This window comes from Castor canadensis, chromosome 8, assembly GCF_047511655.1.
Source record: "Castor canadensis chromosome 8, mCasCan1.hap1v2, whole genome shotgun sequence".
NCBI lineage: Eukaryota > Metazoa > Chordata > Mammalia > Rodentia > Castoridae > Castor > Castor canadensis.
Window position 1 is genome coordinate 50228770 of NC_133393.1, and position 26231 is coordinate 50255000.

The window sequence follows — 26231 nt, forward strand, 5'->3', positions numbered from 1 at the left end:
AGCTCTTTACTGTCTCTTACTATTTTAAAATAACTCCTTCCGGACTACCATATGAATGATGAGGCACATTCCATTTTCATTGTGGTCTGAGTTTATATTGTATTGCATCTCTATTATAACTTGGAGATAGGATTGCTGAGTAATTACAGTGAAGTGGAACATTATAAATTAATTTAAAACTGCCTGGTCAGCTTCATAATCTTTTTAACTTCAAATTTGTTTCTTTTTAAATTGCAAAATAAAAAGCATCCAAATTAAATAATGTGTAAAATATCTACAATTAAAACATAGTATAATCACATCAAACACCTGTGTAGCTGCCATGGGGATTAAAGAATAAAACATTGGCATTGTCTTACAGGTTTTTGCTTTAAACCTCATTTTCCTTGAATTAATGCTAAACTAGTGTAGATTTTCACATGGATTTTAGAATCTAAATTTTTTACCCTCCTAAAGAAGAAAAAGAGAATGCATGTTCATTAGTGAAAATTCAAAGCTTTTAGCCCATGGTCTCAGCCACCAGTGCTGTGGACAACTATCTCCCTCCTAAGGGGAGTAGAAATTGTGTAGCAAACTATAGTACCTAGAAGGGCTAAGCTCATTGGTAGAATGACTACTTACCATGCATGAGACCTACCCTGGTTCCATGTAAGTATAAAACAAAACACAGTACAGTGCATCTGAGTATAGGCAACCTGCTATTATTTTAGGGAGCTCAAGAGTTCCACTGATAAATTCTAATTTTAAAATAGTTCTGGAGCTTTCTCTAGGTCATGCAATTGCATTCCTAAGTAGTTGAATTCAGCTTGTATTTTTAAAAAACTTGGAAAGAATATTTTTACTTTTAAAGTAGTTTATTTTCCTGATCCCCCAAATGAAGAGAGGTAATTGATACAGCTTAATTTTGTGGATATATCATTTACTATAGTCCAGTCTGCAACACTGACCATGCCTTAGAACATCCCCCTAAAGAGTAGTTAGGGCTATTTAAAGTGTTATGTTTCTTTGGGGTGGGAACAGAGGGCCAAGTTCAAGTCCCAACTCGGAATTTGTGTGTGTCTCTTTTGAAGGGGGGAAGGGACTCTGGAATATGAATTATCTTCACTTGTTAATCCTGAACATGCTTCTGACTCATGAGTGGCAGCAGTCATGGGAGCAGCTCCAGCCTTTCTCAGCAGATGTCACTGTTACTGTGTATGTGGACGTATTTACAAAGGACACAAGAACGAATGACTAATATGGAGTTCATGTTTATCACTTTACCAGATAGAGTTAGCATTTTCTTGACTAATACCTTCCTTATATTTGAGGGATTTAATATTTTTTAAACATCATCTTTTTGCTTTCCTTGCCATTATAATTTTGGCAACTGAAAGTCAACTTAAGTCTGATTTCTTTGTTCAAGTGAATGCCTTCATGTTTCTTTAGAGAGTAGCTTGAGTTTATTCAGGTTTGGGGGGGATTTCTAGATGTTTTGCCTCATGAAGTTTTTCTCTTACTACCTCACCTTTTCTAAAATGGTGTTTGTTCAAATTAAACTTGGTATTACCCCATGTTTCCTCCTGAAAAAAGTTTTCACTAACTGTAATAAAATATTTTAAAGCCCTTAATTTTTCATAATTAGGAAATTGAGTTATAAAATAAATAGAAAAATTTTTAAATGAGTGACTTTTGTTCTCAGTATTGGGATTAATAAAACTTTTTAAAGCAAATTTTTTATATGTTTTGTCTTATTTTAAATTTTCTTGAAAAAATGTTTTGCAGGTTAATGAATCGAAAACTATTTTAAAGCTTTGCGATTTTGGGTCAGCTTCACACGTTGCGGATAATGACATAACGCCTTACCTCGTCAGCAGATTTTACCGTGCTCCTGAGATTAGTAAGTTTTTTAAAATGCTCCTGGACCTGGGCCATCGTATGCGGTGGAAGCAGCGTACTTAATATCTAAGCACTGTTTTCCATCACACTTTAGCAGCTGCACGAGTTCACTCATGAGGAAGGGAACCATAGCAAGTTCATCCTCCTCAGGTGGAATGAAGGTAGTTGTGACAGGAGTCTTGATCATGTCGAGCAAGAGTAGCAAACAGTTGTGGAAAATCCTCGACTTTAGAAGACTGCTCTTGATTATTCAAGGTCTGATTATCATATTTATGAATTGTATGGGACCTTTGGTTTTCTTCCTGTTGCCTTGGTTGAGGTTGATAAATACCTCCACCAAAGGTGAAATGAAAAAAAGAGAAGATACATATTTTTTCTTTTTCCCCTTCAAGTCCTCTCCTGTACCCCCATTTTTAAAGGTTTTCACTGTAAGAATATCTTTTAAGAATTAGTGGGAAAGAACATGAGGTTAATTGCCAAACCAAGGTATTACATTTGTGGTTATAGTACAAGCTAAGTTAATTCCCCATTAATGGAATAACAATAGTCAGTCATTCTTGTCCTCATGTATTAAAACTTCCATTTTGTTTTCAGTTATAGGTAAAAGCTATGACTATGGTATTGATATGTGGTCTGTAGGTTGTACCTTATATGAACTCTATACTGGAAAAATTTTATTTCCTGGCAAAACCAATAATCATATGTTGAAGCTCGCCATGGATCTCAAAGGAAAGATGCCAAATAAGGTAAGATACTACCTTTTCAAGTCTTAGTTTCCTAAGGACTGCTGACACTTAATCATCACTTTCATTGTGAAACAAAAGATTTTAGAGACCGATTGATGGCTACCACGATTCCTTAGCTCCTTTCCCATTTCTGGTGTTTAAATTAGTCAAAGAATGAGATAACTACTTTTTTTCAACAGTGGGCAGGCAGAAAGGGAGTATATCCTTCTTGATGAGAATTGCAAACATATTTGAGAGATAGAATGAAAAAAAAAGATGCAGATAAGGTTAGTTACAATGTAAGGAAGTGCTTTGTAGTCAAAGAAAGAGGAGATGAACATTGAGTATTGTAAGAGGAACTTGACAATCAGTTTATTAAAGATTGGAGATACTCGTACCAAGAAAATTTACTAAATAGGACATTTTTGAACATGAAATTCACCATTGATGCATCAGCTGTAACATTAGTTTCTGTTTAACATGAAGGAAGAACATTTATTAAAATGTCTAAGGGTCATTTCTTACCTTTTTAAGATTCAGCTTAGTGAATTCCTGAAAGATGTGTTATATGCTTGTCTTCTCAGGTGCCATTATGGTTTTTAAATGTCCCAATTCTATTACATTGGGCTTGCTTTTGGTTTTGGTGGAACCGAAGTTTGAACTCAGGGCTTCCTGCTTTCCAAAGCAGGTGCTCTACCACTTGAGTCACACCTCCAGTCCATTTTGCTCTGGTTATTTTGGAGATGGGGCTCACAAACTACTTGTCTGGACTGCCCTCAAACCTCGTCCTCCTGATCTCAGCCTCCCAAGTAGCTAGGATTACAGGTGTGATTCACCAGTGCCGAGTTACACTGGACCTGTTTAGAATAAGTTACACAGCAGTTAGCTGTGTTGATATTTGTTTTAATGAAATCTGACCAGGGCTATTGGAACCTAATTTGTAAAATGTCTTTAGGTTTTTCTCCCAAACTACCAAAAGAAAGGGCTTCAGCTGTGTAATATTTTTCTTACTTAGAACAGATATTTTAAGTGTGTGTTTGAATAGTGAAAGCACAACCTGATGTTATAATTGGTTTAAGCCACTGTCTAGCAAAATGTAATTTCATATTACTAAGCTTGGATTAGCTTTTCTAAAGATGTTAATAAACTCTTTAGAGCAAGGGAATAGGATCAAACAATCCCACAGAGCCTAAATAGTATATTTGTGTCTTTGTCTACCAAAAATATTACTATGCACACATATTATGCATATTATGCAAAGCTGTTTCATAGTAGTTCAAAACCCAACCTTTTCTGTTTTATTTTGTAGATGATTCGCAAAGGTGTTTTTAAAGACCAACATTTTGATCAAAATCTCAACTTCATGTACACAGAGGTTGATAAAGTAACAGAGAGGGTAAGTCTGGTTTAAGTGTTACGTTAAATGCTTTATTGTTAATGAATTGAGTACTGTGTGGTATATGATGCTGTGAATATTTTAATTACTTTTTGCTATTGACCAATTCCTGAATAAAGCACATCAGGTTATGAAAAAGATTAAGGGATTTAAAGGTTTTTTCCTAATGAGTTCGTGTGACATCAACTTTCCTTGAGACCACTTGGTTGGGCTTCTGTACTGCTGTTGAAGTGATTTTTCTGAAAAGAGATCTGTTATGCTCTTCTTGCAACCCTGTTGGCTCCCTGTTTTCCTACAAGGTAATGTTCTCCAGAGTGACAAAGTAACTTCTCGATGACATGAACTCTGCCTTCTTTAGCAGTTACCAGCTCCACCATTCCACACATGCCCAACAGGCTTACTGGTGGAGACCTTGGTGCCTTTGTTCATAGACTTCCCTGAGCCTATGCCTCCTATACTGCCTCATCTTCAAAAAAAGAGTATTCAGGCTTTAGCTGTAACATAGTCTGCATCAACTTCTATAAACCTCCAGGTTAAACTCATGATTTCTTGGGTTTGCCCCCATTATATCATGTCCCAAACTTCATCTGAGCACTCAGTAACAGTTGTGGCATTGACTCATTTACGTATCTGCTTCTTGCCACCTGGTAGTAGTAGGGAAAGTATAACTCAGCAGCAGGGTCTTATTGTTCGTTTTCATTGCCTACTTGGGGGCCTTTTCAATTTAAGTTCTTTTGTTGGTTTTTGAAAAGATGTAGGGGATAGAAAAAGGCACATAAAAGTTTTGAGAATAGTTGATCATTATTTATATAAATATTCGTATTTGTGCATATTAATATTTTTGGTAGACAAAGACAGTCTGATTTACGTTTACATACATTTAGTAACTTATTTAGAGATATACATTGTAAAAATTATTTTTAGGAGAAAGTTACTGTCATGAGCACCATTAACCCAACTAAGGACCTGTTGGCTGACTTGATTGGGTGCCAGCGACTTCCTGAAGACCAACGTAAAAAAGTACACCAGCTAAAGGACTTGTTGGACCAGATCCTGATGTTGGACCCAGCTAAACGAATTAGCATCAACCAGGCCCTACAGCATGCATTCATCCAGGAAAAAATTTAAACGAGATGAAGAAACTCCAAGGGTTTGAGTAATTAAATACAAAGACTGAAGAAATTTCACAGCAGTTTATTATTAATGTATATAAACTTATAAATATATTTCTCCAGCAAATTTGAGGAAGCATGATATGATATATTTGAATTAACACCAAGGGTGATATTTCTTTTAGAAATGTTAGTTAATCTGTTTTGTGTCTTATGTGAAATTTCACTGTAGAACTGTTTTAATTGCCAAGACTGCACAAAGTTACAGTGCTAATGTACATGGTTGCAGTTCACATAAAAGACAAAAAGCATCTGTTATGAGTAGTAGTACTGGGTGGTTGATTCGTTTTTTAGCAAACTTGGCTTCATTTTGGTCTTCAGATACAATGGCCAGCATAAATGCTGTTTATATTCACGTTTTCCTAGGTGTGTGTGTGCAGGCCACAGCAGCATGCCCTTGGTGTAGTCAGTGCCGAAGGGGGTCTGTTCCTTCTTGAGCCTGCCTGCAGGGATGGTCTCCTCTTTTAAAGCAGGTTGTGTACAACATTCAGTACACTGAAGGTAAGCTAAACCATCAACATCACTGGTGTTTTACGATGTTATTTTATTGGAATAATTGACAAATGAGGGATATTAGCTTTGTGGCAGAATTCCCTGCATGTGTGATAACTGATCTTGTTTTATTTTTTGGCATTGCAACTGTGGCAGTTACAATTTCTGTTTTGTTCATCACATTTAAAATTTGGAGAGTGTGCGCTTGATGGATAGAGCGCCTTCAGTGTACTGTTTCTTATTAACTTTACTTTTCTAAAAATCAACTTGCTATAGACTTTCTATACATTTTGTTAAATACAGTTCCTAGTGACATAAAAACAATGCGTAGTTTTCATTTACTAATTACAAATGTTGAGGCCTGATTCTGAAAGTCCTCATATTTAAAGGATAGACAACATAATGAAATTTTTAACTATTTGTATGTCATTTTGAAAGTGTACTGCTTTATGGTAAAAGTGTTTTTCATTTGTTCATTGTTTTCATTGTGATCATGTTGTCTTTCAATACAGGCATAAACCTTCCACTCTTGAACAAAGCAGCTGCTTTTTAAAAGCGGTAATTGCTTCTTTACCTTTTATTTCTTTTGTAAAAAAAAAAAAAAGCTTTTCTTTAAAAATGTGACTTTAAAGTGTTGTCTATTGCAAAAAAACAAAAACAAAAACAGTTGACACTCACTTATTGTAAAGTGAAGATTGTTCTACTGCATGTGAAGTGGACCATGCAGATTTCTGTATGTTCTCAGTATGCATCACTAGATAATAAAGTCTTTTGTGAACAAGGCATTCGTAGCCATTTTTAAAAGTTTTTGTCTTCAGTGCTGGTAAGTCAGGTAAACTGTAAATAGTTAAAAGCAACCTTTGTTTTTCTCCTGAAAGTAATTGAAAGTATTATTTGTTAAAGATGTAAAGCTGGCCAAAGTTTATCATTGTATTGATAATTAGGGTCCTATACTTATTTCATCAAAAACAAGATCCTACAGATATTGTCAGCTTTCAGTTTAGTGAGATTATTCCTGTAGGTTGTGGGTTATAATTCAGGATTTAACTAATGTTTCTGCTATTTTCTCACTTTTCCTTTTGATGGTGCGGAAAGAGGAAAAGGAAAACGGGGCACAGGCCATTCGACGCCTTCTCCAAGGGGTCTGATTTGCTGAGACACCAGCTCCACCTTCTTAACAAGGTTATTTCTGACAGCATGTGTAGATAAACATTTAGCACACATTTTTTAAGAATCATGTAAATCAGCTTGGCTTTGCAACACAAAGGAATTCATGTTTTATTGGTAGAAAAGAATTTCAAAAGCATATGTAATCTTTTCTGTCTGGGGGGTAAAATTAATGCCTGTCTCCCTGAGGAATATGGAAAAATTACCAGTTTTTAGGGGTTTAAATAATATTTTTACATTGTAAATGGGATTTTTTTATTTACCCAGGCACCTAATTACAACAAGCATGCACATTTTGGTGCATTCAAGAATGGAAAATCAGAATAGCAGCATTCTCCTGGTGGGTTTTGCTCCATTTAAAGACATGAAATGAACTACACAGCCAGGAAGGTGATAGATGATATAATAAGCCACCTGAACCTACACCCCGTCTCTTCACGGTTTAGACTTACTAAAATAAATACAAGGTGATTGTCATCTGCAGGTAGAGTGAAGCCTTTTAAATAAGGCATCACACGTGCAGCTTCTCCACCTTAATTACGTGGATAGTGATTTTCCCACCATTACTTTATTTTGGTGATAATATGCTGCATATTCAAGTCTTGTAGTTATTTTCACTCAAAATAGTTAACATTTTGATGCTTCTGATGATATTCGTGGCTTCATTTTATATAATTATTTAATAAGTAAGTTCTACTAGAAACAATTCATGCCTTCAAAACTACTACTTATTCTTTAAAAAACAAAGTTGCTTGTTACTTGTTCTTTGTGTTTTAGGTGCAGCTCAGTGGAAGATGATGACAACCAGAAGACATGAGCTAAGGTTTCTGTCCTATAAAAGATTAAAAAACAAAACAAAACAAAACAAAATCTCCATTTTTGTCTAATTTTTTAGTTTTCAGCATTATGATTTGGGTTTCATTGGTGTTTGGTATTTAGAGTAGTAGTGCTGTTGTGGTGTTCATTTGTAAAGTGCGTGTTTTATCATGCTTCCTGCCACTCCCTGCCTTCCCTCTCCTCTAAGTAAAAGTAGTGGTTAACTTCAGTGGTATAAAAGGCTCTTGGGTATGAGATCCCATATAGCACATGGTTGTTAAAATTGGATCCAAAAGATTATTAGAAAAACAGCAGCTTCCAAAGTAGCACACATCTAAAGGTACCGTTAGCTTTAGGCAAGTGTTCAATTCTAATAAACTGTTCTCTTACTTAACCTTTAGTAACTTTGTTTTTAACAAGACGTGGTCTTAATATGGACAAAATATTCAGAGCCACTGTCAACTTTTCTTAGGGGAAATAAGAAAGGTGATGTTGTAATTTTTCATACTCCCAAATTTAGCATTCTGTTTGAAAGAAATCCTGTATACTGCCTTGAACACATATACATGATTTGATTTAGTAATTTTGATGAGGCAGAAATGTGGAACTTGATGAGACATTTGTTAGATTGGGGTCATTTAGTGAATGCCTACTTAGCAAACCTGCTATATAGTTTAGCTATATAGTTTCCAAATGTAATTATCTGTCATAAGTTTTGGCTTTTATATACTTTATGGCTAAAGAGATTGTCAGGTGATTTTCATACTTGACCGTTCATGAAAGTCTTAAGCATAGTTCTTAGAGATGTAGTTTTTTTCTAGGGCTTGTGAAATGGTATAGAACCAGGGTAGATTTTGTTCTCAGTGGCCATCAGAAATGAGCTGGTTTTGAACAGGGGAAGTATCTTGTCATAAATAACATCCTCCTGATATTTTTATTTACTCTTACATCCTTATTAATAACATCCTATGGGCTGGGGAATGTAGCTCAGTGGTAGAGTGCTTACATGCACAAGGGCCTGGATTCTATCCCTAGCACTGCCAAAAAATAACAACATCCTATTTCTTCATTCCCCAATGGCTATCTCATTTCACTCTACTTTCTCTCCTATTTTTGTGTCTTAAGATAATGTAATTTTGATCTTGCCATTGTGATTATTCCTTTTTTCTAACAAAAATACTCAGGTCAAAATAAATGTTTATGGTGTGTGGTGGAGCTAGTGAAATGTAATGTTCTCTTAGCTTTGTTCCAGATTTGCATTCCTCCTGTTCTGCTTTTATGTGTACTTTATCATCATTCATGAGCAGAATTGTAGCTGTGTAGATAGAAATATACTCTATTGAGACATAGGAATCACATGTATTAAAACTTAGGTTAAACTTTAGGGAATGACCTTTTAATGCTGGAGATAAGAAACCATAGTCAAATATGTAATCTCTCTGTTATCATGACACCGTTAACAATTTGGCTCCATGAGTATGTGTCTTAATAGTATCCTAGTGCCAGCATATATTCAGCGTGAATTTTACCATTCTCCTACATGGAATGTCCTTAAAGAAATGTTCACAGCAGATTCATTTCCTTTTTTTACATGTCAATGATGTATATTAAATTGACTTTAAAATGTTTTTTCAGTTATTTTGAGATACTGTGGCATCCTTACGTTTTCTTCTCCTTCTGTATATAGGGTAAGGGACTGTTCTTCTGAAGAACCTTTCCATTTAGTGGTCAAGATATTGAAGCTGATCTCTGAAAATTCTCAGTGTGTATCCTAATCGTTTGTGGTATCATTTGAATTGTAACTTGCATTTTAGCAGCACATGTTCCCAACCGACTTACTGGAAGCTTAATAAAGTACTCCTCTTGGTGACATATTGTCTGCTGATTTTTATTTCTTTTGAGTGTGACATTTTGCATTTAGTTTTATGTTTCACTAATGTAACATGTGCTTTGACCACCTCAGAGAGAGCTTTTTTTTCTCCCCTGCCTTGCTAAGGATCAAACCCAGGCCCTTGCACATGCTGGGCAAGTGCCCTACCACTGAGTTACACCCCCAGGCCTCCAGTAGATGTGCTTTGGAAAGTATTCTGGGCTCAGATGTGGTTAGGACTGGCAGGTTAAAGTTAAGTGGGAGTCTTTACCGAGAAAGCTCTCAGAAGGACCCTCAGTGGTAGGGAGAGTATGGAGGGAAGTGTCCCAAACTACTGAGCTCAGTGTACTTTCAGTTAAATCTACAGCTTGGAAACAGCCTGTTGAATATGACTTTACTCACAAGCATCAACATGTTTTCAAAGCATTAAGTGTAGAACACCAAACAGTGGTACATTCATGTTTCTATTAACATTCCTGCTTTGATTGTTCTACTAAATGAAAAATGTGTTTAACTCTCTTCTCTACAAGTAAATGGTTCATTGCCCATATGGAAATCTGACCCTTTGGGCTCTTACCCTCAGTCTGCCCTCTCTTTAAGGAATTGTTTTTCAGTTTTTAAGACAACAAAGTAAGGGACTGAGAAGTGTAAGTCTCCAGTGTATAGGAAGCAAGATTAGAGGGAAGATGGAAGGTACAAATATCTGGCCTTGTGGAATGTGCCCACCCCAGCCAGGTGGCAGGTAGAGGACAATCTGGTTGAATTCTGGCTTTGTAAGACATTGGTCAGATGACTGGCAGAGGCTCTGGGTATCCTTGTCAAGACCCCCTGCCCATTCTAATTTTCTGCTAAGGTTCCCAGGGGTCAGGAGCTACCTAACCATCTATCTCAGGTGGCCATGGGCATTGTATTTGAGAAGTATGCAGTGCATTTTTAGTTCATGTGGGAGTGCTGAAGTCTGTAATGTGTCCTTTCTCTGAATGATGAGAGAATTAACCTTAGATCCAACAAGTAGCTGAGGAAAAGTGAGTATGGAGAGCTAAACATGGGAATGTGTGAGCAAGCCACCTTAATATAAATTTTCCTAACAGGATTACTTATTAATTTTTGTGTTACAAACTTTGCCAGATAATATTTATCAAAAACAACAGAAGTTGGGGGTTCTAACAGGTCTGAAAAATAGCCAGATGTTTTGTATTTGTTACTTCTGCCCTGTGGCACCAGTTATCCTGTGTGTCCTTTACCTCTGAGGTATGCTTCTTTGTCTCCTCCTTGCCTCCAGGTCCTCTCTAGTCCCAGCCTTACTATAGACAGTTTATGTCTGTTAACCCTCACCATGTCCTTGTGCCAACTTGGCACATGGCTTTGCAAGGTGGATGTAATTTATTAAGAATTGTCATTCCTCCACTGGTAATGCCAAAGTAGCTCGTTCTTGAGCTAATCAACCCTCCTGTGTTATTTTGAGTTCCCTGTTGTATGTTTTGAGTACTTACGCCAGGTACTTTTACTCCTAGTCACCTCATCCTCATGATTACTTGAGATAAAATATTCCACCCCATTCACAGAACAGAAAAGCAAAGCACAGAGAATTTAAGCAAACTGCCTCTAGTGTTACATGACAGGCCTGGGTGTAAATTCCCAGGATGAGTCAGAGCTTGTAGCCACTGTCATGCACAACTGTCCCAATGATGAAACAGTCCATCTGCCAATCAAATACTTTTAAAAGAGTGTCTACTGCCCATTAGGCAAAACGTGCCCACTGCTTTACCAGGATACTGTGGTGAACCAAATAAGAATGTCTATGCCTAAAGGTCTTAGAAAAATTACATCATTATAAACCTAGAGGCAGGGGAATAAAATGCAGCTAAGTAAGGGTACAAATGAGAATGCTTATGAAGAGCAGTTCAAAAGTAAGGTTCAGGAATCAAATTACAGGGAATTGCAAAATTTGTAGTAAAGATATTTGATAAGAACCAAGAATGGCCATTGTGAGTTAGAATTCAGTGAAAATACACATCCATTTTTGCATTATAGTTCTATGAAAGTACTATCTTACCACTTTGGATAATGAGACTCATTGTATGAAATACAGATAAATTCCATTATATTAAGGGAGACTGACCAAGTTAATTTTTTATTGGTTTGGCTCCAGAACATTCCTTGAAGTTACCTAAAAACTGAGCATGTTCTCTGTAACTCCTTTATTAAGAAAACTTTGCGCCTTACTCTTTTACTCGAGGTAGAAAAGAGGACATTTACTCTTCATATTTGAAGTGCTCTTCAATTTGTCTCACTCATCCCTAACACATATTGGTGGAGTGGCTCAAGCATTGGAGCGCCTGCCTGGCAAGCTCTCCCTAGCGAGCCCAGTGCCACAAAAACAAATACAAAAGCAAATATTCCATCTCATTTGGGAAGATGCTTAAAATGCAGTAATGGCTGGTTTTTGTATGTAGCATTTGGTGCCTTGGGTAAATGTTAGAAGTTTTAAAATTGTGTTGTTTTTTAGTGTTTAAGAAAAACTTCAAATTTGCCAATCCACTTAAAACCAAAGTATATTATGCCCCAAAATTTCCAAACCTCTGATTTATGCATGTTGCATCAAGGTTTTCCTTTATGTTTTTCAAAGTGTGATCTAATAGCCACCTGCATTAAAATCACATGCTTATACCTTACACTTGAGTAGAAGCCACGATTCTTAGGTTCAATAAAGTTTGTCCATCATGTAGTCTTTTTTTTTTTTTGGCCAGTTAATGAACTAAGCTTTAGCTGTTTTGAGTTTCAGTTAGCCAGGGTTAAGATAGCAATGTAGAGCCTTGGGGGAAAAAAATTCCAAACTGTTAGGTCTGAGTAGAAAAGGGTTATTTCAATGCCTAAGCCTAAGTGAGACTCAAAAGAGAATACCACTTTCATGTTTATGACAAAGAAGGGGCTGAGAAATAGAAAGTTTCTAAGGATCTGGGAGAATCTAGAGAATGTTGTATATTCCTTAACAGCAACTTCTTCAGCTTTGAAGGGCCAAGCAAATACCCAAGTTCAAAATGATAGATTTGTGAAGATGGGAAGAGAGAAGAAAAAGGTACCAAAATGGGAAGGACTAAGAAGAAAATCACTTCAAAACTATAACTTTTATGACTATTAATTCAACAAAGAAGTAACTATATAGCAATCAATTACATTGTTTATTGATGATGGAATTACACTGGAAAACAATCACAATCTTCTGAATAGGATAGTTTGGTTAACTAAAATATTTATTTGAAACAACATACAAAAGATTGTCAAGTATGGCAGTGTAGAAGCCCTTAGATTTATATATGGACATCTCAGCCGTGACTTTCACAAGTTCCACTCCATATCATATCATGCCATTGTTTTGTGTGGTGGTTTTGTTTTTAATACCAATATATCTCAATGATGAACTATATTTTAGCTGGGCTTCTTGGAACAGATTTGTTCACACTGGGATGTAGGAAGGAAAAGTTATTTTTGGTCAATGGGTGAGCACTTATCTTTAATTATAAATGAAGGTGACAAACAGTTTAGTTTCTGGATATAGAATGGTCTATTCATCAGTATAGTTTTTCGGTAAAGTTTCTTTTTGGTCCTTAGTGCCTTAATTTCATCTCTCTGTTTTTCAGGAAAAGACAGAGGTACAGGTGAAACTGGTATTGGAGACCTTGGTGGTAGACATCTTTTTGAGGCCATTTTAACCAGTGATTGAGTTGTTTGGGCAGTAGTGGGTTTGGGTAAGATTTCCTGGCATGGATTTAAAATGGAACTCTTGGGATTCTTAAAATCGTCATAAGTTGCAATCAACTGTTTTGTGGAGGATGAGCTTTTTAGAGATGGTCTAGAAGTTCCTTTGTATTTGCCAGCATTGTTCCAATTCCATTTTGAAGCATTTTGTTCAGGCTTGCTAGAAACAGAATTATTTTTTCTCTTTTCTCGACTTTTCTCTGCATAAGTTATCTGAAGACTCGAAGAGTCAGGACATTTTGTCTGTCTCATTATCGATACAGCTTTGGAGGAAGAGGGTCGCTCGGAAACTACAGGAGTACAGAAACTTGTTTGTAGTCTTGGCTTCTCTTTCTGTATAGTTATGTGTTGTAACCTTTCTAGTTCCAGTAAACGAATTATCAGGTGCTCAATAGAGCTTTCTACAGGTTCCATTGTCGCTTTCCAATTTTCACATTTTGAAAGAGCGAATTTGTGCAAGTCCAGAGTGTTTAAAGGAGAAGGGAGGAAATCAGAATATAGAAATACTTCATTTGATTCCTCTGTGAAAGATTCCTCAAAACTTTCTATTGTTTCTGGCTTTAAGTTGAGGTCCATCTTTTTAAAATAGCCGAGTAAAGTATCATTCACTTTCTCACTTTCTGATAAGTCACTCTCATCTGTTAAATTTTCTTCCATGTTGCTGTTTCCATATTTCAGATTCCAATTTGGAACAGATAAAGTGTCACTGTTGTTATTTTCTACAGTTGAACCTGAATTCATATGAAACTCATACTTGTCCTTAAAAAAGTCTCCGTCAGCATAGGGCCAGCAGAGACCTGCCGACACTGGCAGTTCAGGATGATAACAAGCAGCTTGCTCCTCAGCTGGAGAACTTGACAAAGACGGGCTTAGCGTGAAGAGTCGTATGGAATTGTTGCTTACATTTAAGCCAGTTTCCACTGAAGATTTTATTAGTTCCCTTTAAAACATAATTTCATTAATGAGTGGTTTGTTGACTAGAATTAAAATGCCACTAAATATAAGTAACCTTTTTCAAAGATTGATTAATGTTTAGTTCCCAGTGGCATCTAAGTATCTAGCTGTCTATAACAAAAATATGCTAATTTCCAAATATGCTCTAATTATCTACAACTATGTAATTTATTTAAATTATAGATCAAACTATTGTGTATCCCTTTGTGCAAGCACAGGTAATAAGATGATATCTGAAAATGGCTAGCTGTGGTTATGAATAAGTCCTTAGGTTAAAAGTGGCTAATTATATCTATTTTCTTATATTGTATAAGTAATTATGATATCTGAAAATGAAGATATCCAACTCAAACTGAAATTACACTGAAATGCTTATTGACCCAAAATTAGATAAGAAAATTTCAGAGGAGCAGTACTGGGTATTAAACTCAGAGCCTCATGCTTACTAGGCAGGTGCTCTACCACTTGAGCCACTCTGCTAGACCTAGTTGAACATAGGCAGGTTCTTCTATGTCAGCCACTGTGGGTTTTAAAAAGTATTCTAATAAGCCAATGGTGTCTATCAAACAAGAATTGTGAGCTGGAGGTGTGGCTCAAGTGGTAGAGTACTTGCCTAGTAACTGGAAAGCCCTGAGTTCAAACCCCAATACCACAAATGAAAAAAAGTCCCAGATACAGTTCCCCAGTAATTTTCAACTAATGATGTGCTTTTATTTTAGGAGTAATACTTCTAGGGATTATATTAAAATAAAACTGCAGAACAATTACAAAGAAATGGAAAAAAGCCAGGCCATAAGTTGTCAGTTTTTCTTTCTTTCTTCCCTCCTTTATTTTATTCTTTCCTGTCTTTCCTTTTTTTTTTTTTTTTTTCCCATAAGGTAACAAGAGAATAGGGTACCATGATTTTCAGCTGTAGTCCTGGCTACTTGGGAGGCTGGCCAGGAGGATCATTTGAACCCAGGAGTTCAAGTCCAGCCTGGGAAACAGACTCTGTCTCATTAAAAAAAATAAAAATAAAAATAACTAGAAACACAGTGAAATAGTTGATGTATTTAGTTGAAATGCATCAACCTAGAACTCTGAAAAATGCTTTCATTTCCAAAGAAAGTGATACACTTAGCTAAGTACTAGGAATCGTGCCTTCCCTTTGAAAAGCCACAGGAAAATCACTTCAGATCTACAATTGTTAATAGACACAGCCCATGTAGTGGGGTAAATGGAGTATGAACTGGAGGCAGAGGGCCTGGGGCAGAGCCCTTTGCCCACCCCCCCACCCCCCAGTGAGGGAGCAGCCCAGAATAGTAAAGTCTTAACTCAGACAGGATCTGAGAGGCAGGACAATTTATCTGAATGTTCTCTGCGTACTGTTAGTCTCTTGTTGATGGTATGTTGAGAAAATTTCTAATATTTCATTGATACCAAACCTCCATCTCTGCACCATTATCATTGCTCTGTTTGGTCCTCACAACATCCCCAACAGATAAGCTCTTGTATTTTCACCATTTACTAAGAGTGGGTAAGGTCTCATCTAATGACCTTAGTGCTGGAGCCGGGGTGCAAGCCCAGATAGTAGAATCTCAGCACTGTGATCCTAACCACTGCATTATTCCTCCTTCCTGTGATAAAATGCAACTCATCTCATTTGACCTATGACCTAGAAATCCTTATCCCGGCAGAGTTCTTCATAAAAACAGCCTTTCCCAGCTCCATCACTCCCAACATTCCCTTAGGATATTAGTCACCACAATTCAATTTAGCACTTCCCCCTTGACTTTTATCATAAGATGAGTCCGGTTCTGGAACTCTGGGAGGTAAAATCATCTCTAAAATAGGGTTGATGACAACAACCTACCTTGTTAAGACTGGTGTGAGAGTTGAATGAGTTAATAGATGTAGGGAATTAAAATAGTTCCTGGCACACAGAACGCTACTTTCCTGTTACATTTCTTTTTCCATTCAATATGAAGTCCAACTCTATCCATGTAAGCCTTCACTGTAAGGGCGCAGTGTCTCTTAACTTATATCCATATACTGCCTGTCTTGTGGTATCTGCAACCACTTCCTACTTTAGGGTGAATTTCTGCAATTTTCCATTACTTATGCACAATATTTTTTTCTTCTGGCTGTATTTGGGCCTTTGTACTTCAAGCAGTTAACTAATCTGTATTTAAATCTATTTCAGCAATTTAGAGTATCACAAAAATGAATATTCTCTTACCTGTTCTCCATGACACTTCTTTTTTTAAGCGGATAACTCCATATTGGAAATATCTCTTGTTTACTATTCTAATAATGAAAAATCATGGATAATATTTCAGAAACTGCATGAATTTTAAAAAATTAAGAGTATGGCAAAGTCTCACCTGTGTTCTCTTGTGCACATGCTCTGACGAAGTAGGTTCTAGGATCAGTTGTTGGACTGGACTTTCCAAATTACTCTATAAAGCATCAGAACACTTTTAAACACAACATAGCTCTGTTCCCTACTCATGTAAGAACGCATGGTTCTCGTCCATATGTCCTTCCACATACAGAAATTACTTCAGAAATGAGGATTGTCTCCTATTAATATCAACTAAACTGTCAACTAATATGGGGAACATGGAGGAGAAAAGCAATCCTCAGAACAGAAGATCTTGCCAGGACCCTGTCTAATGAGCCTTAGATATAATTAAGATTATTTTATAATTATGTGCTTAATATTTTGATCAAAAAGGTAAATGAAAGCTATTATTACATTAGAACAAGAAACTGAACATTTCAATTGTTTCAAGACTGCTCAAGGGCTGAGACTACTTTTCCTTTTGGCAGTGACTAGAAAACATATTCACTACAATGTCAATTTCCATTTATAATACTGCTATCTTTTAAAAAGTCAATGTAACAAAATATTAATTTAATGACTAATTTGCAGCCCTGACTTGTTTTAAGAACTCTACAGAAATAAAATTTTGAGGAAGAAAAAAATGCTTTAAAGAACACGTATATAATTTCAAACAGTATTTTGTGAATTATTTTAAACCAAACATCCTTACCTTCTTAATTTTGCCTGTAAGAATGTGTATGAAAATGACAATAAGTTAAAACAAGTAATAAGCCAAACACATCCCCTTTGATATGAGTAATTACTTCCAGTATAAATATACATCCAGGACCTTACCACCTGCTGCACAATCCCTTCCAGGTGAGGGGAGTTTATTTTCAGGACTGTGTTCTTCTGAATCCAAGTTCCAGCGAGATAAGTTCTAAAACAATATTTGTTTTAGGATAAAGTTAACATTAAGAAGATTTAAAAAGCTCAAATAAACAGTTTTATGTGTTCTTTGGGTAAAGTATGACAGACGTCACAAAGCTTCAACATTTCTGAGGTACAGTTTTTTCCTGTCTAACCATTTCCAGCTTTGACCCCCATTACTCAGGAAATGGAGAGGCTTTTACAATAATGTATTATTTCATTCTCATTCTTGTTAAAAATAATGACACTGGTTTTTAAATTTGATTTAAACATGTAACAAAATGTCCTGTTCAGTGTGTCCTTAGTACACCATGGTACGGTTATCAGATTTTCTATATCGAAGTATTAAATCTGGAAGCCTATAACAACTTCCCATCAACTGAAGAAAATCTCTAATCTTTGCATTAGATTCAATGCTAACAAGCCCACAACTCATTCTGGATTTCAGATGTTGAGAAATAGGGAACATTCAAGAGAAAGCCAAAGTTGAATGAAAAGGGAGAGTGTACCAGTATCTGCTGAGTATTTTGTTCCAGACATTGTGCAGAGTCAGAAAATGGAAGGGTGAGGACAGGTAGGGAGTGGAAGTAATACTTTTTTTCTGGAAAAGGGAAAGTAAGGAGGTGATTAGTTTATTAGAATGTAGGTTTTTAGAAATGAACTCAGTTGTTTCTATCTTAAATGGGAAAACCTTTAGTAAATGAATCTTTAAGCAATTGAAATGGTAGACATTATTAGGCGTCATCTCCACAGTAAGTAGGAGCAGGGAGAAGTAAGCTTAAATGCTGCACAAAGATTTAATTTATCCACAGAGAGCTGTATTTCCTTATAGGAAGAAGAGTTAAATATGGGAAAGGATTATCTTCCTTTGGAAATGCTGAAGAAGAATTCTCTGCTCTCTGGGATAATATATATGAAGTGTTAGTTCCCACATGATAATCACCTGGGGATTTTTTTTTTTGGTGGGACTGGGGTTTGAACTCAGGCCCTCACACTTGCAAAACAGGTGCCCTTCTGCTTGAGCCACACCTCTAGTCCATTTTATCCTGATTATTTTTGGGGATAGAATCTCTCAAACTACTTGCCTGGGCTGACCTTGAACCTTGATCCTCCTGCTCTCAGCCTCCCAAGTAATTAGGATTATAGGCATGAGTCACAGGGACCCAACTTCACCTGAGGATCTTTTGAAAAATAACAGCTGGGGAGCTGGGCATGATGGTACGTACACCTCTGTACCCCAACACTACAGACTGAGACACTGGGCTACAGTGTGAATCCCTGTTTCAAAAAAAAAAAAAAGAATACTTGAAGGCCGGGGATGTAGCACAGTGATAAAGCACACGACTGGCATGCAGCCCTGTATTTGGTCCCCAGCACTAAAAGAGAAATTGAGAAAATACTACAGGTTCTGATTCAGTGGGGTGAGGGTGAGGCCCAACTGTTTGTATTTTGAAAACCACCCCAGTGGAGTCTCTAACTGCTTTTAGCTGTGTTCCTGGGACACTAGTGTCTGAAATATTACATGTGAGAGAAGTATCCTTACATTAAAATGGTAAGAAGTTTATAAAACCAAGCTACTTACATTTTTACATAATGAAAAAAGCATAACTAGTAAGGACATAAATATGAAATAAACATAACTAGTAACTAGCAAGGAAGGCTAGTCCACTAATTTGCAAATTTCTTAAGGGTTGGGTTATATATCCCACCTGCCTTACTGATGTTTTCTCACGAAGTACTTGTGAGAAAATAAAAAGGCGATTACTGACTAACTGCTAAAAAGGGAGCATCCTTAATGAAATCCAGTTGCAACTGAAGTGTTCTGAGATTCAGAGAGAAGCTACATTTCCCTTTGTTAAAAGACACAAAATATTTCCACTTGCTATCCAAACGTGCTAAGAGGAAAACTCATTGCTCAAGAAGAGAAAGCAGCAATGTTATCTCTGAAGTAGGATTCAGTGGGAGCTATCTCACAGTGGGAGTGGACGCCCACGGGCCCAAAGTCAATAGCATCTGCCATACCTCCTGAGAGATGCTTGACTCACGGAGGTTGGCACCACAGTTCTCACCATTTCTTCTCACCAATTTGTTGTAGCTTCTCTTCTGTTTCCTTAAAATCGTACACAAGTTGTGGGACCGGCACATTTTACAGTAAGGGTCATTTACAGTAAAAGAAAGCATGAACTTTGGATCCTGATCTAAAGCAGGTTAAGCAGAACACTTAGGAAAGTGCTTGCCCGCCATGCCTCAGGCCTGGGTTCCATCCCCAGCACCGCACCACAGACACACACAGGGCCTGGAAAGCAGAGAGGCACTTAGGAGGGCTGCCCGCATAAGTAACCATATGAAAATAATTACAAACAACTGGTGAATCCGAACAAAAAAGGGCAGAGAAAGGCAAATCGGAAGATCTAAATTGGCAGAGATTAGGAAATTACGGTCTGCGATGAGAAAGGAGGTATCACACAAGAAAATGGAATACGAATTGGGAAGAAACAAAAAAGATGAATTGTATGGAATTTATAAAACCGGGCCCAAGTTCTGTTAAACCATTCAAAACAAATAATGCTCCATTTGCAAGCAAGGCTAATCTTACCTATAGGCAGAGCAAGAACCTCATGCATGTTTCAGAAACCCTAAAAGTGCCCTAGGACCAGATGACATTGTCCACAACAAACTATCATGGTGTCTAAAACACCCACTACCTACCATGGAAGGCAAAAGTATTCGAGAACTAAAAGACAATAAGGCAATCACTAGATTAAGGCAAAGCTCTCTGGGGGGAAAATTACAAACTGAAGCTCCCGCGGTAATCAGTACGTTTGCTAACAGTTTACAATTTAAAGTCTCCTAGAGGGAACGGTGCGTCTTGAAGAAGTAGGAGATTCCGTGCAGGTGGTCTGTATCCACCTGCTGTGGCATCCACGCCCCGAGAATGAAGGAGGAGGAGGGGCGCGGGCGCCCTGGGTCACCGCAGTCCCGGGAAGGGGCCTTTGGGGCAGGGTGGCAGGAGGGAGGCGGTGTCGAAGGCTGAGTGGGCGCGGATCCTTATCCCCGAGGTGGGGCGCTGCGGCCCGGTTCTTACCCCACGGCGCCTCCGGCCCACGAGTCCTCCCCGGCGTCCTCTCCGGGGACCGCGCCGCACGGAGGCCCGGGCGCGTCGGCGACCGCGTGCGCGGCGCTCGGCTGGGCGTCCGCCCCCTCCGACTCGGCCATCCTGCGGCGGAAGGACAAGGAAGGCAGCGGCTCCAGAGGCCAAGACCCAGGCTGGACCCGGCGAAGCCAGCCTCGGCCCACCGACGTCCTCGCCCGACAGCTGCCACCGCGGGGGCGCCCGCGGCCACCCAGCCGCCCACCCGCCCGCCGGTGGCTGCCCGACCCCGAGCCTCTAGGGGGTCGCTATCCTGTCCCTGCGCCCCACTGAGCCCCCGCTCAGCCTTTTTGAGCATCGCAGGGTGCAGGGTCCCTCAGGGGCCTTCCTGGCCCTTCCCCCAAGGCCTCCCAGACCCCGTCTTTCCTTCCTAGGCCTGGCTCTTTTTGGCTCCTTCTGGATCCTCCCCAGGCCTTCTGGGGCCCCACACAGTGGCCTGTAGGTCCCTGGTATCCAGGGCCTGGCCCACAGCCCTCCAACTCCATCGCCTGTTCAAATAACCGGGTGTATGTCAAGCTATAACTATGCTTTATAACAACTAAAAGGGAAGAATAAAGGTATTTCTGCTGAGCGCAAGCCCACTTCTGATCACTTTCAGGTCAGCCTTCTGCCTTAGGGTAGGAAGATGAAAAGTTGATTTTTTTTCCCTTTCTGATTATATCCTTGTTTGATTTACCTATAATTCTTTGTTCACATTATAATTATTCATTTGCAATACTTCACTATCTTTTCAACACGGTGAAGGTGAGATCTGCCTATCTAGCAGAATGCCTGGTATGTAGCAGGGTCGCAGCAAATATTTTAATTAACTCAATTACTGCAAAAAGTTGGCTAGAACTGTATGGTGTGGTTATGGGTGCCAGGCATATCACTGAACATTTAATACTCCTAATAACCCAATAAAGCAGCTACACTAATCATATCTATTTTATAAATAAATAACCTGAACTTTAGCTACATTAACTTTTCCCAACTTAAAATTGTCTGAAAGAGTGAATTGGGGTCAACTTGAAGATAGAAACGGTGTGTGTGTGTGTGTGTGTGTGTCTGTGTTCACATGCACTGGTGTGTGAGAATTTCACCTATCAGTCTTACCCATCTCCAGTCTTTGCTTTATGTTTCTGTTTTTGCATTTTCCTTCTGTTTCAGAACTTGAACTGATTGCTGACCCCTTCATATCTCTCTCAGATCTGTCATTCATAAATACGTCTTCCAAGGTTCCCTTCTTTCCTTTCTTTCTTGTCAGATCTTATTAAAAATCTCCCTTTCCTGTTATCCTCACTCAACTGCTCCTTTCTCTGGAGACATTTGCATGCTTGGACATCAGTGTGGCAATCTTGACTGCCTCTCCCGCCTTCACTAATTCAAAAGGTTGTGGTGGTAGCATCTGTATGGGAAACATGAAGAGAATGGTACCTGCTCCAACCCTTGGGTCTGGTTTGGCTCTTGTCCAGCCTTGGGAATTGGACAGTAGGTGGTTTTCCATAGTAGCTCAGGTCAAGCTTTAGTGTCAATCCTTTGCCCAAGAGAATGTACCTGCTATCCCAAGGTCATGCCCAGTATTCAGTTCTTAGTGGTAGCCTCGAGTTTGCCCTCTTACTTTAAATCTGTACCTTCTTAACTAATCCAGAGTGAAACCACTCTTTCAAAAATGAAGTAGGGTGGGCACTCTCGTGGCATTTAGCAAACTTTTCCACTAACTACAGTGGAGGTGGTCTGAATCAGAGAAACGAAGACAAGACTTGGGCCAGCCACTTAGAACCATCTCAGCTTCTCCTCCTGTGACAATATTGAGCACCAGGTCACTATTTGGGAAACCACTTTGACATATGTTGCCTTTTCACTATCCTGGGTTTCACCAAAAAATGTCAGTTACATCATTTCTCAGTTTCTAATTATTTTGCAGGGAAACACTTGATTTCAGGCTGCCTCTTTCAGTGCCCCTCACGTTTTGATACTGCTCAGGTGTTGCCCCACCTCCCTTGATTTTTCTCCTAGTATTACCAAGGTCATGCACTACAGAAGAATCTTGGTCAGTATAATTATGTAAACAGTTTCAGAACGTCAGGACAATATTTTCTAATTAACAATAGGCATCTTTTTTCTAATAAGATGTTCAACCAATAGGAAACAATCTCAAATTAATTATGGGCAATAATTTATAAATTATTCATATAAGTAAAATTTTAATAAATCAGTATGCATATTTAGCATATTGCCTACATAACAAATCCCTTTTTATTTATTTTTCCCAAGCAACTGCTGTGTCTTTCAGTAGTGGCTAATTCTATTTAGCCTGATTTAGGAACTATATTTCTATGGACATTCATGTTAAATATCCTTTCTTGTGTTTGTATAATTCTTTTTAAAGAAACACATGTAAAAATATTTCTACTTTGAAGGGTTTTAGTCCCCTTTTCTACTTTAAAGTTGTGTTTTAAAAATTAACCTTTAATATTTTCCTCCCTTAAAAATGTCTTACCTGGGAGGCTATCATTTTGTTGCAAAAACATAAGAAATCTTGCTTAAAATTTACTTATTCCTAAAATGAAGGTGACAGTGATATATACATATTACCAGGGGGAGGTAACATAAAACATACACATCAGTAAATTCTACATCTGCTGCACATGTTGGAGCTGGGACTTTAGTTTCTTTTTTTTTCAGTACTGGGATTTGAACTCAGTGGAGCTGGGACTTTTGAAAAAATTCTCAATCAACCTATTTCCTCCTCCATCTTAATTTTACTGCAAGCCTTGATTCCCTCGGTTTACCTTGCCACATATGCCTTCCTGCCCTGTAGATGCCTGTATATTGATAGCTGTGTTTTCTTGGCCTTACAGCATGAACTCACTTTAAATTTTGGTCTAATTTTCAGTAGCAGAACTTACTTTCTGGTGCCAGGAAAGGCAGGGCTCGAATCCTCTTTCTGATAGTGCGGACCCTCCCACCTCATCTGCTGTGAGCCGAACACTCTCTTCAGAACACTTCCTTTGAGAAACTTGGAGATCATCTTCTCTCTCTGGATGTTGCTGAACACTCTGCTTTCTGGAAGCCAGTTGTCCTTGTCACATCCACTGTGGCCAGGCGGCAGGGGAAGATGCTCAGGAGAATCAGGAGCCCTCTTTGGAAGGAGAAAAAAGAATTGCATTTACCTAAGAGCCCAACTAGAAAAACAACCTAGTCCCATGCTACTGGTACCTGAGAGATCAATTTCGTTCCTAATGAGTTGCCAAAGGCGGGCGTAACAACTCTTCTCCAGCTAGGAGAGGAGCCGGGATAGAGAATTCTCTCTCATCTGTGGTTTTGAAAAGGTAAACATATTGGCCAGTAAAGAATAAAATTGGAAATAAGAGGAAAACCAAACAAGGTAAGTATGGACGTATTTGTTCCGTGTAAGACTCAGTGTCCTAGGCCTTGACCCTGGTTGGCTTGGGCCAAGATTACACAGCTAGCTGGCAGCAGAGTATGTGCCAGCTTTGCTGAGTGACTGTTAGTTCCCACCCTAATTACACCATAACTAGAGAAGATGAATGAATTGGAATCCCAGAAGTCTTATTCATTGAAAAAACCCAAAATAAAGAAAGTATCAATCTAATAGTTTATTTAAACATAAAATTTGTGGCTGAATAGTATTGCAATGTATATGTATACCACATTTTCTTTATACACTCATCAACTGATGGATTTCATATCCTGGCTGTTATGAGTAGTGCTGCAGGGAACATGGGGTGTGGGGGTCTCTGTGATGTACAATCTATTTCATTGCATAAGTACCCTATAGGGGGTTGCAGGGTCAACCCCCTATACTTCCGTATTGCTTTTCATAATGGCTCTGCTAATTTACATTCCTGCCTACAATGCTCAAGAGCTCCCTTTTCTCTGCATCTTTGCCAGCATTTGTTATTTTTTGTCTTTCTGATAATGTAACAGGGCTTCATTTGGAAGTATCCCTTGCTCCTCTCCCTTCCTTTTGCCTTCTGCCCCTCCCTAATCCTTTTTGCTGAAGAGAAAGCAGTTCCTTAGATTTTAGTCAACCACCTGCAGGAGACTGAAGTCCTTTGTGATATCCAGGCCAGAGATGAGGATGCATGGACTTCCTGCCCATTGTCTCTCTATACTCCGCCCACACCTTTTTTTTTTTTCTCCTATAATAGCACTTTGTGCCCTAAAGCCCCTGGAGAGACAAAGATTTGAGATGGAGAGTGGCTTTAAATAATCCTGTTTCCTTCCATGTATTTCTGTCTCCCTGGTCTTCAGTAGAGAAGCAAGCAGTAGAAACCTTACATTCCAGTAACAATGATAGTCAATTTTTAAAAAATTTAAAATTATGATCTACTTCTGATTTCAGGTAAGGCTAACAAATTTCAGATATTTAGAGCCACTATTTAGAACATGGGTCAATTTACACGGCATGTACAGAAACACTTCTTTTTCATTTGAAATGCATTTTAATGGTTACAAAATTAAAATGTATAATAATTAATATAACCACAATCCTGCAGAACCACATTTTAATAGATCACTTTTGTTGGCATGTACAATGGCTTGTTCTCTTCTATTTATGAAAAGGAAGGTTGAAAGTAACATAATTCAACTTTGCTTGGAAGACAGAAGCCAAAGGATGTGTGTTTCAGATGCCAGAATATTCTGTCCTCCTTACCCCATCAAGTCCCTTCTCACTCCAGAAACACCCAGTTATGAGTCACATTGATTTCAGTGACTCTTGTTAGTGCCATAAAATATCTTAAATATGTTTGCATCCAAAGTACCTTTAGCTTATGTTTTAAAGTTTTACTTTTTAGTGTGAGTTGAGAATTAAGAAGTAGATTTTCCCATCTCCTGCTCTAGACGTGAATGTACTATATGGTACAGTCATGATAGTTTGGTAATCTTGGCCAAGGGTTTTTAAGTTTGTGTAGAATGGCCCAACAGTAGCAACTGCTGCCATGGAGTACTGCTCCTGGTCTTCCTGTTTTCTCACCATTCTGCAGCATGGTTCTCCAGTTGGTTCACAAAGAATTGAGTAAATACAGGGACCCTGGCTCACTGGCTGGTTGGTAGAGCCTCTGAAATTAAGATGTAGCTCTAATAAACTCTGATGTTCACATTTTTGTCCCAAATTAGGGAGTAGTTCTTAGTAGCTTCTAACTTGCTCAGGGCAGTGCTATTGAGTTTGGTGGTTTGCAATTATTTAGTACCTGTCTCATTCTTTGTTCCTTGGTCTGCAATGGAGAGTAATTTCTTACTGGTGAAGCTAGAGTTGAGCATTTTTGTTTGGTTAATTTGTTTCCTCAGTGTTTGTTTGGATAAGAGAATAAGAAGTAGTTTAGCCTCTTACCTGTGCTAATCTGGACATTTCCTTAGTTTTGGACCAGAAGTTCTTCCTTAATTCTGCCAAGGACTGTGTTGATGTTTACCTATCTACCTATCTACCTCTATCTCTCTGTCTCTCTCTCTTCTTTTCTGACTCTCTCTGTGTCTCCCTCCCTCTCTCTCTTCCTCTCTTCCTTGCTCTCTCTTGCTCTCTCTCAGCCTCGTAGGTCTATGGATGCCAGAATGGGCTATGTGCACATCAGTCTCCTTCCCTTCCCTTTAGGAAAGCATCTTTTTCTC

At 38.4% G+C, this 26231-nt stretch overlaps 2 protein-coding genes across 20 annotated transcripts in view; one reads left to right on the plus strand and one right to left on the minus strand.

The window, feature by feature from the left end:
* Prp4k (pre-mRNA processing factor kinase PRP4K) overlaps window positions 1-9516 on the plus strand; it is a 34099-nt gene extending 24583 nt beyond the window's left edge. The window contains exons 12-18 of one of the 16 annotated variants that reach the window (XR_012450779.1): window positions 1765-1879; window positions 2473-2624; window positions 3913-3999; window positions 4924-6845; window positions 7098-7170; window positions 7608-7653; window positions 9334-9516. Coding sequence is in view for 1 of the 16 variants with exons in the window: in XM_074082982.1 (XP_073939083.1) it covers window positions 1765-1879; window positions 2473-2624; window positions 3913-3999; window positions 4924-5127 (558 nt within the window). In the remaining 15 variants the exon portion in view is untranslated. Of the gene's footprint in view, window positions 1-1764; window positions 1880-1972; window positions 2134-2472; window positions 2625-3912; window positions 4000-4923 lie in introns of those variants that run through there. The other 15 variants (XR_012450775.1, XR_012450777.1, XR_012450776.1 and 12 more) reach the window with 15 other exon arrangements.
* A 3068-nt stretch (window positions 9517-12584) lies between these two features.
* On the minus strand, window positions 12585-20626 carry Fam217a (family with sequence similarity 217 member A). Of its 4 annotated transcripts, XM_074082984.1 has the most exons (6): window positions 20550-20621; window positions 19487-19574; window positions 17390-17474; window positions 16593-16667; window positions 16448-16515; window positions 12585-14215 (listed from the first exon to the last, which is right to left on the minus strand). In XM_074082984.1, the coding sequence occupies exons 2-6, from the start codon at window positions 19534-19536 to the stop codon at window positions 13000-13002; spliced, it is 1494 nt and encodes a 497-aa protein (XP_073939085.1). In that variant the 5' UTR covers window positions 19537-19574; window positions 20550-20621; the 3' UTR covers window positions 12585-12999. The 4 variants fall into 4 exon arrangements, 3 of the variants coding, with proteins under 3 accessions (XP_073939085.1, XP_073939086.1, XP_020030591.1); XM_074082985.1 differs by having other exon boundaries at window positions 19487-20626; XM_020175002.2 differs by having other exon boundaries at window positions 17376-17474; window positions 19487-20626.
* Between the last annotated feature and the right edge of the window lie 5605 nt (window positions 20627-26231).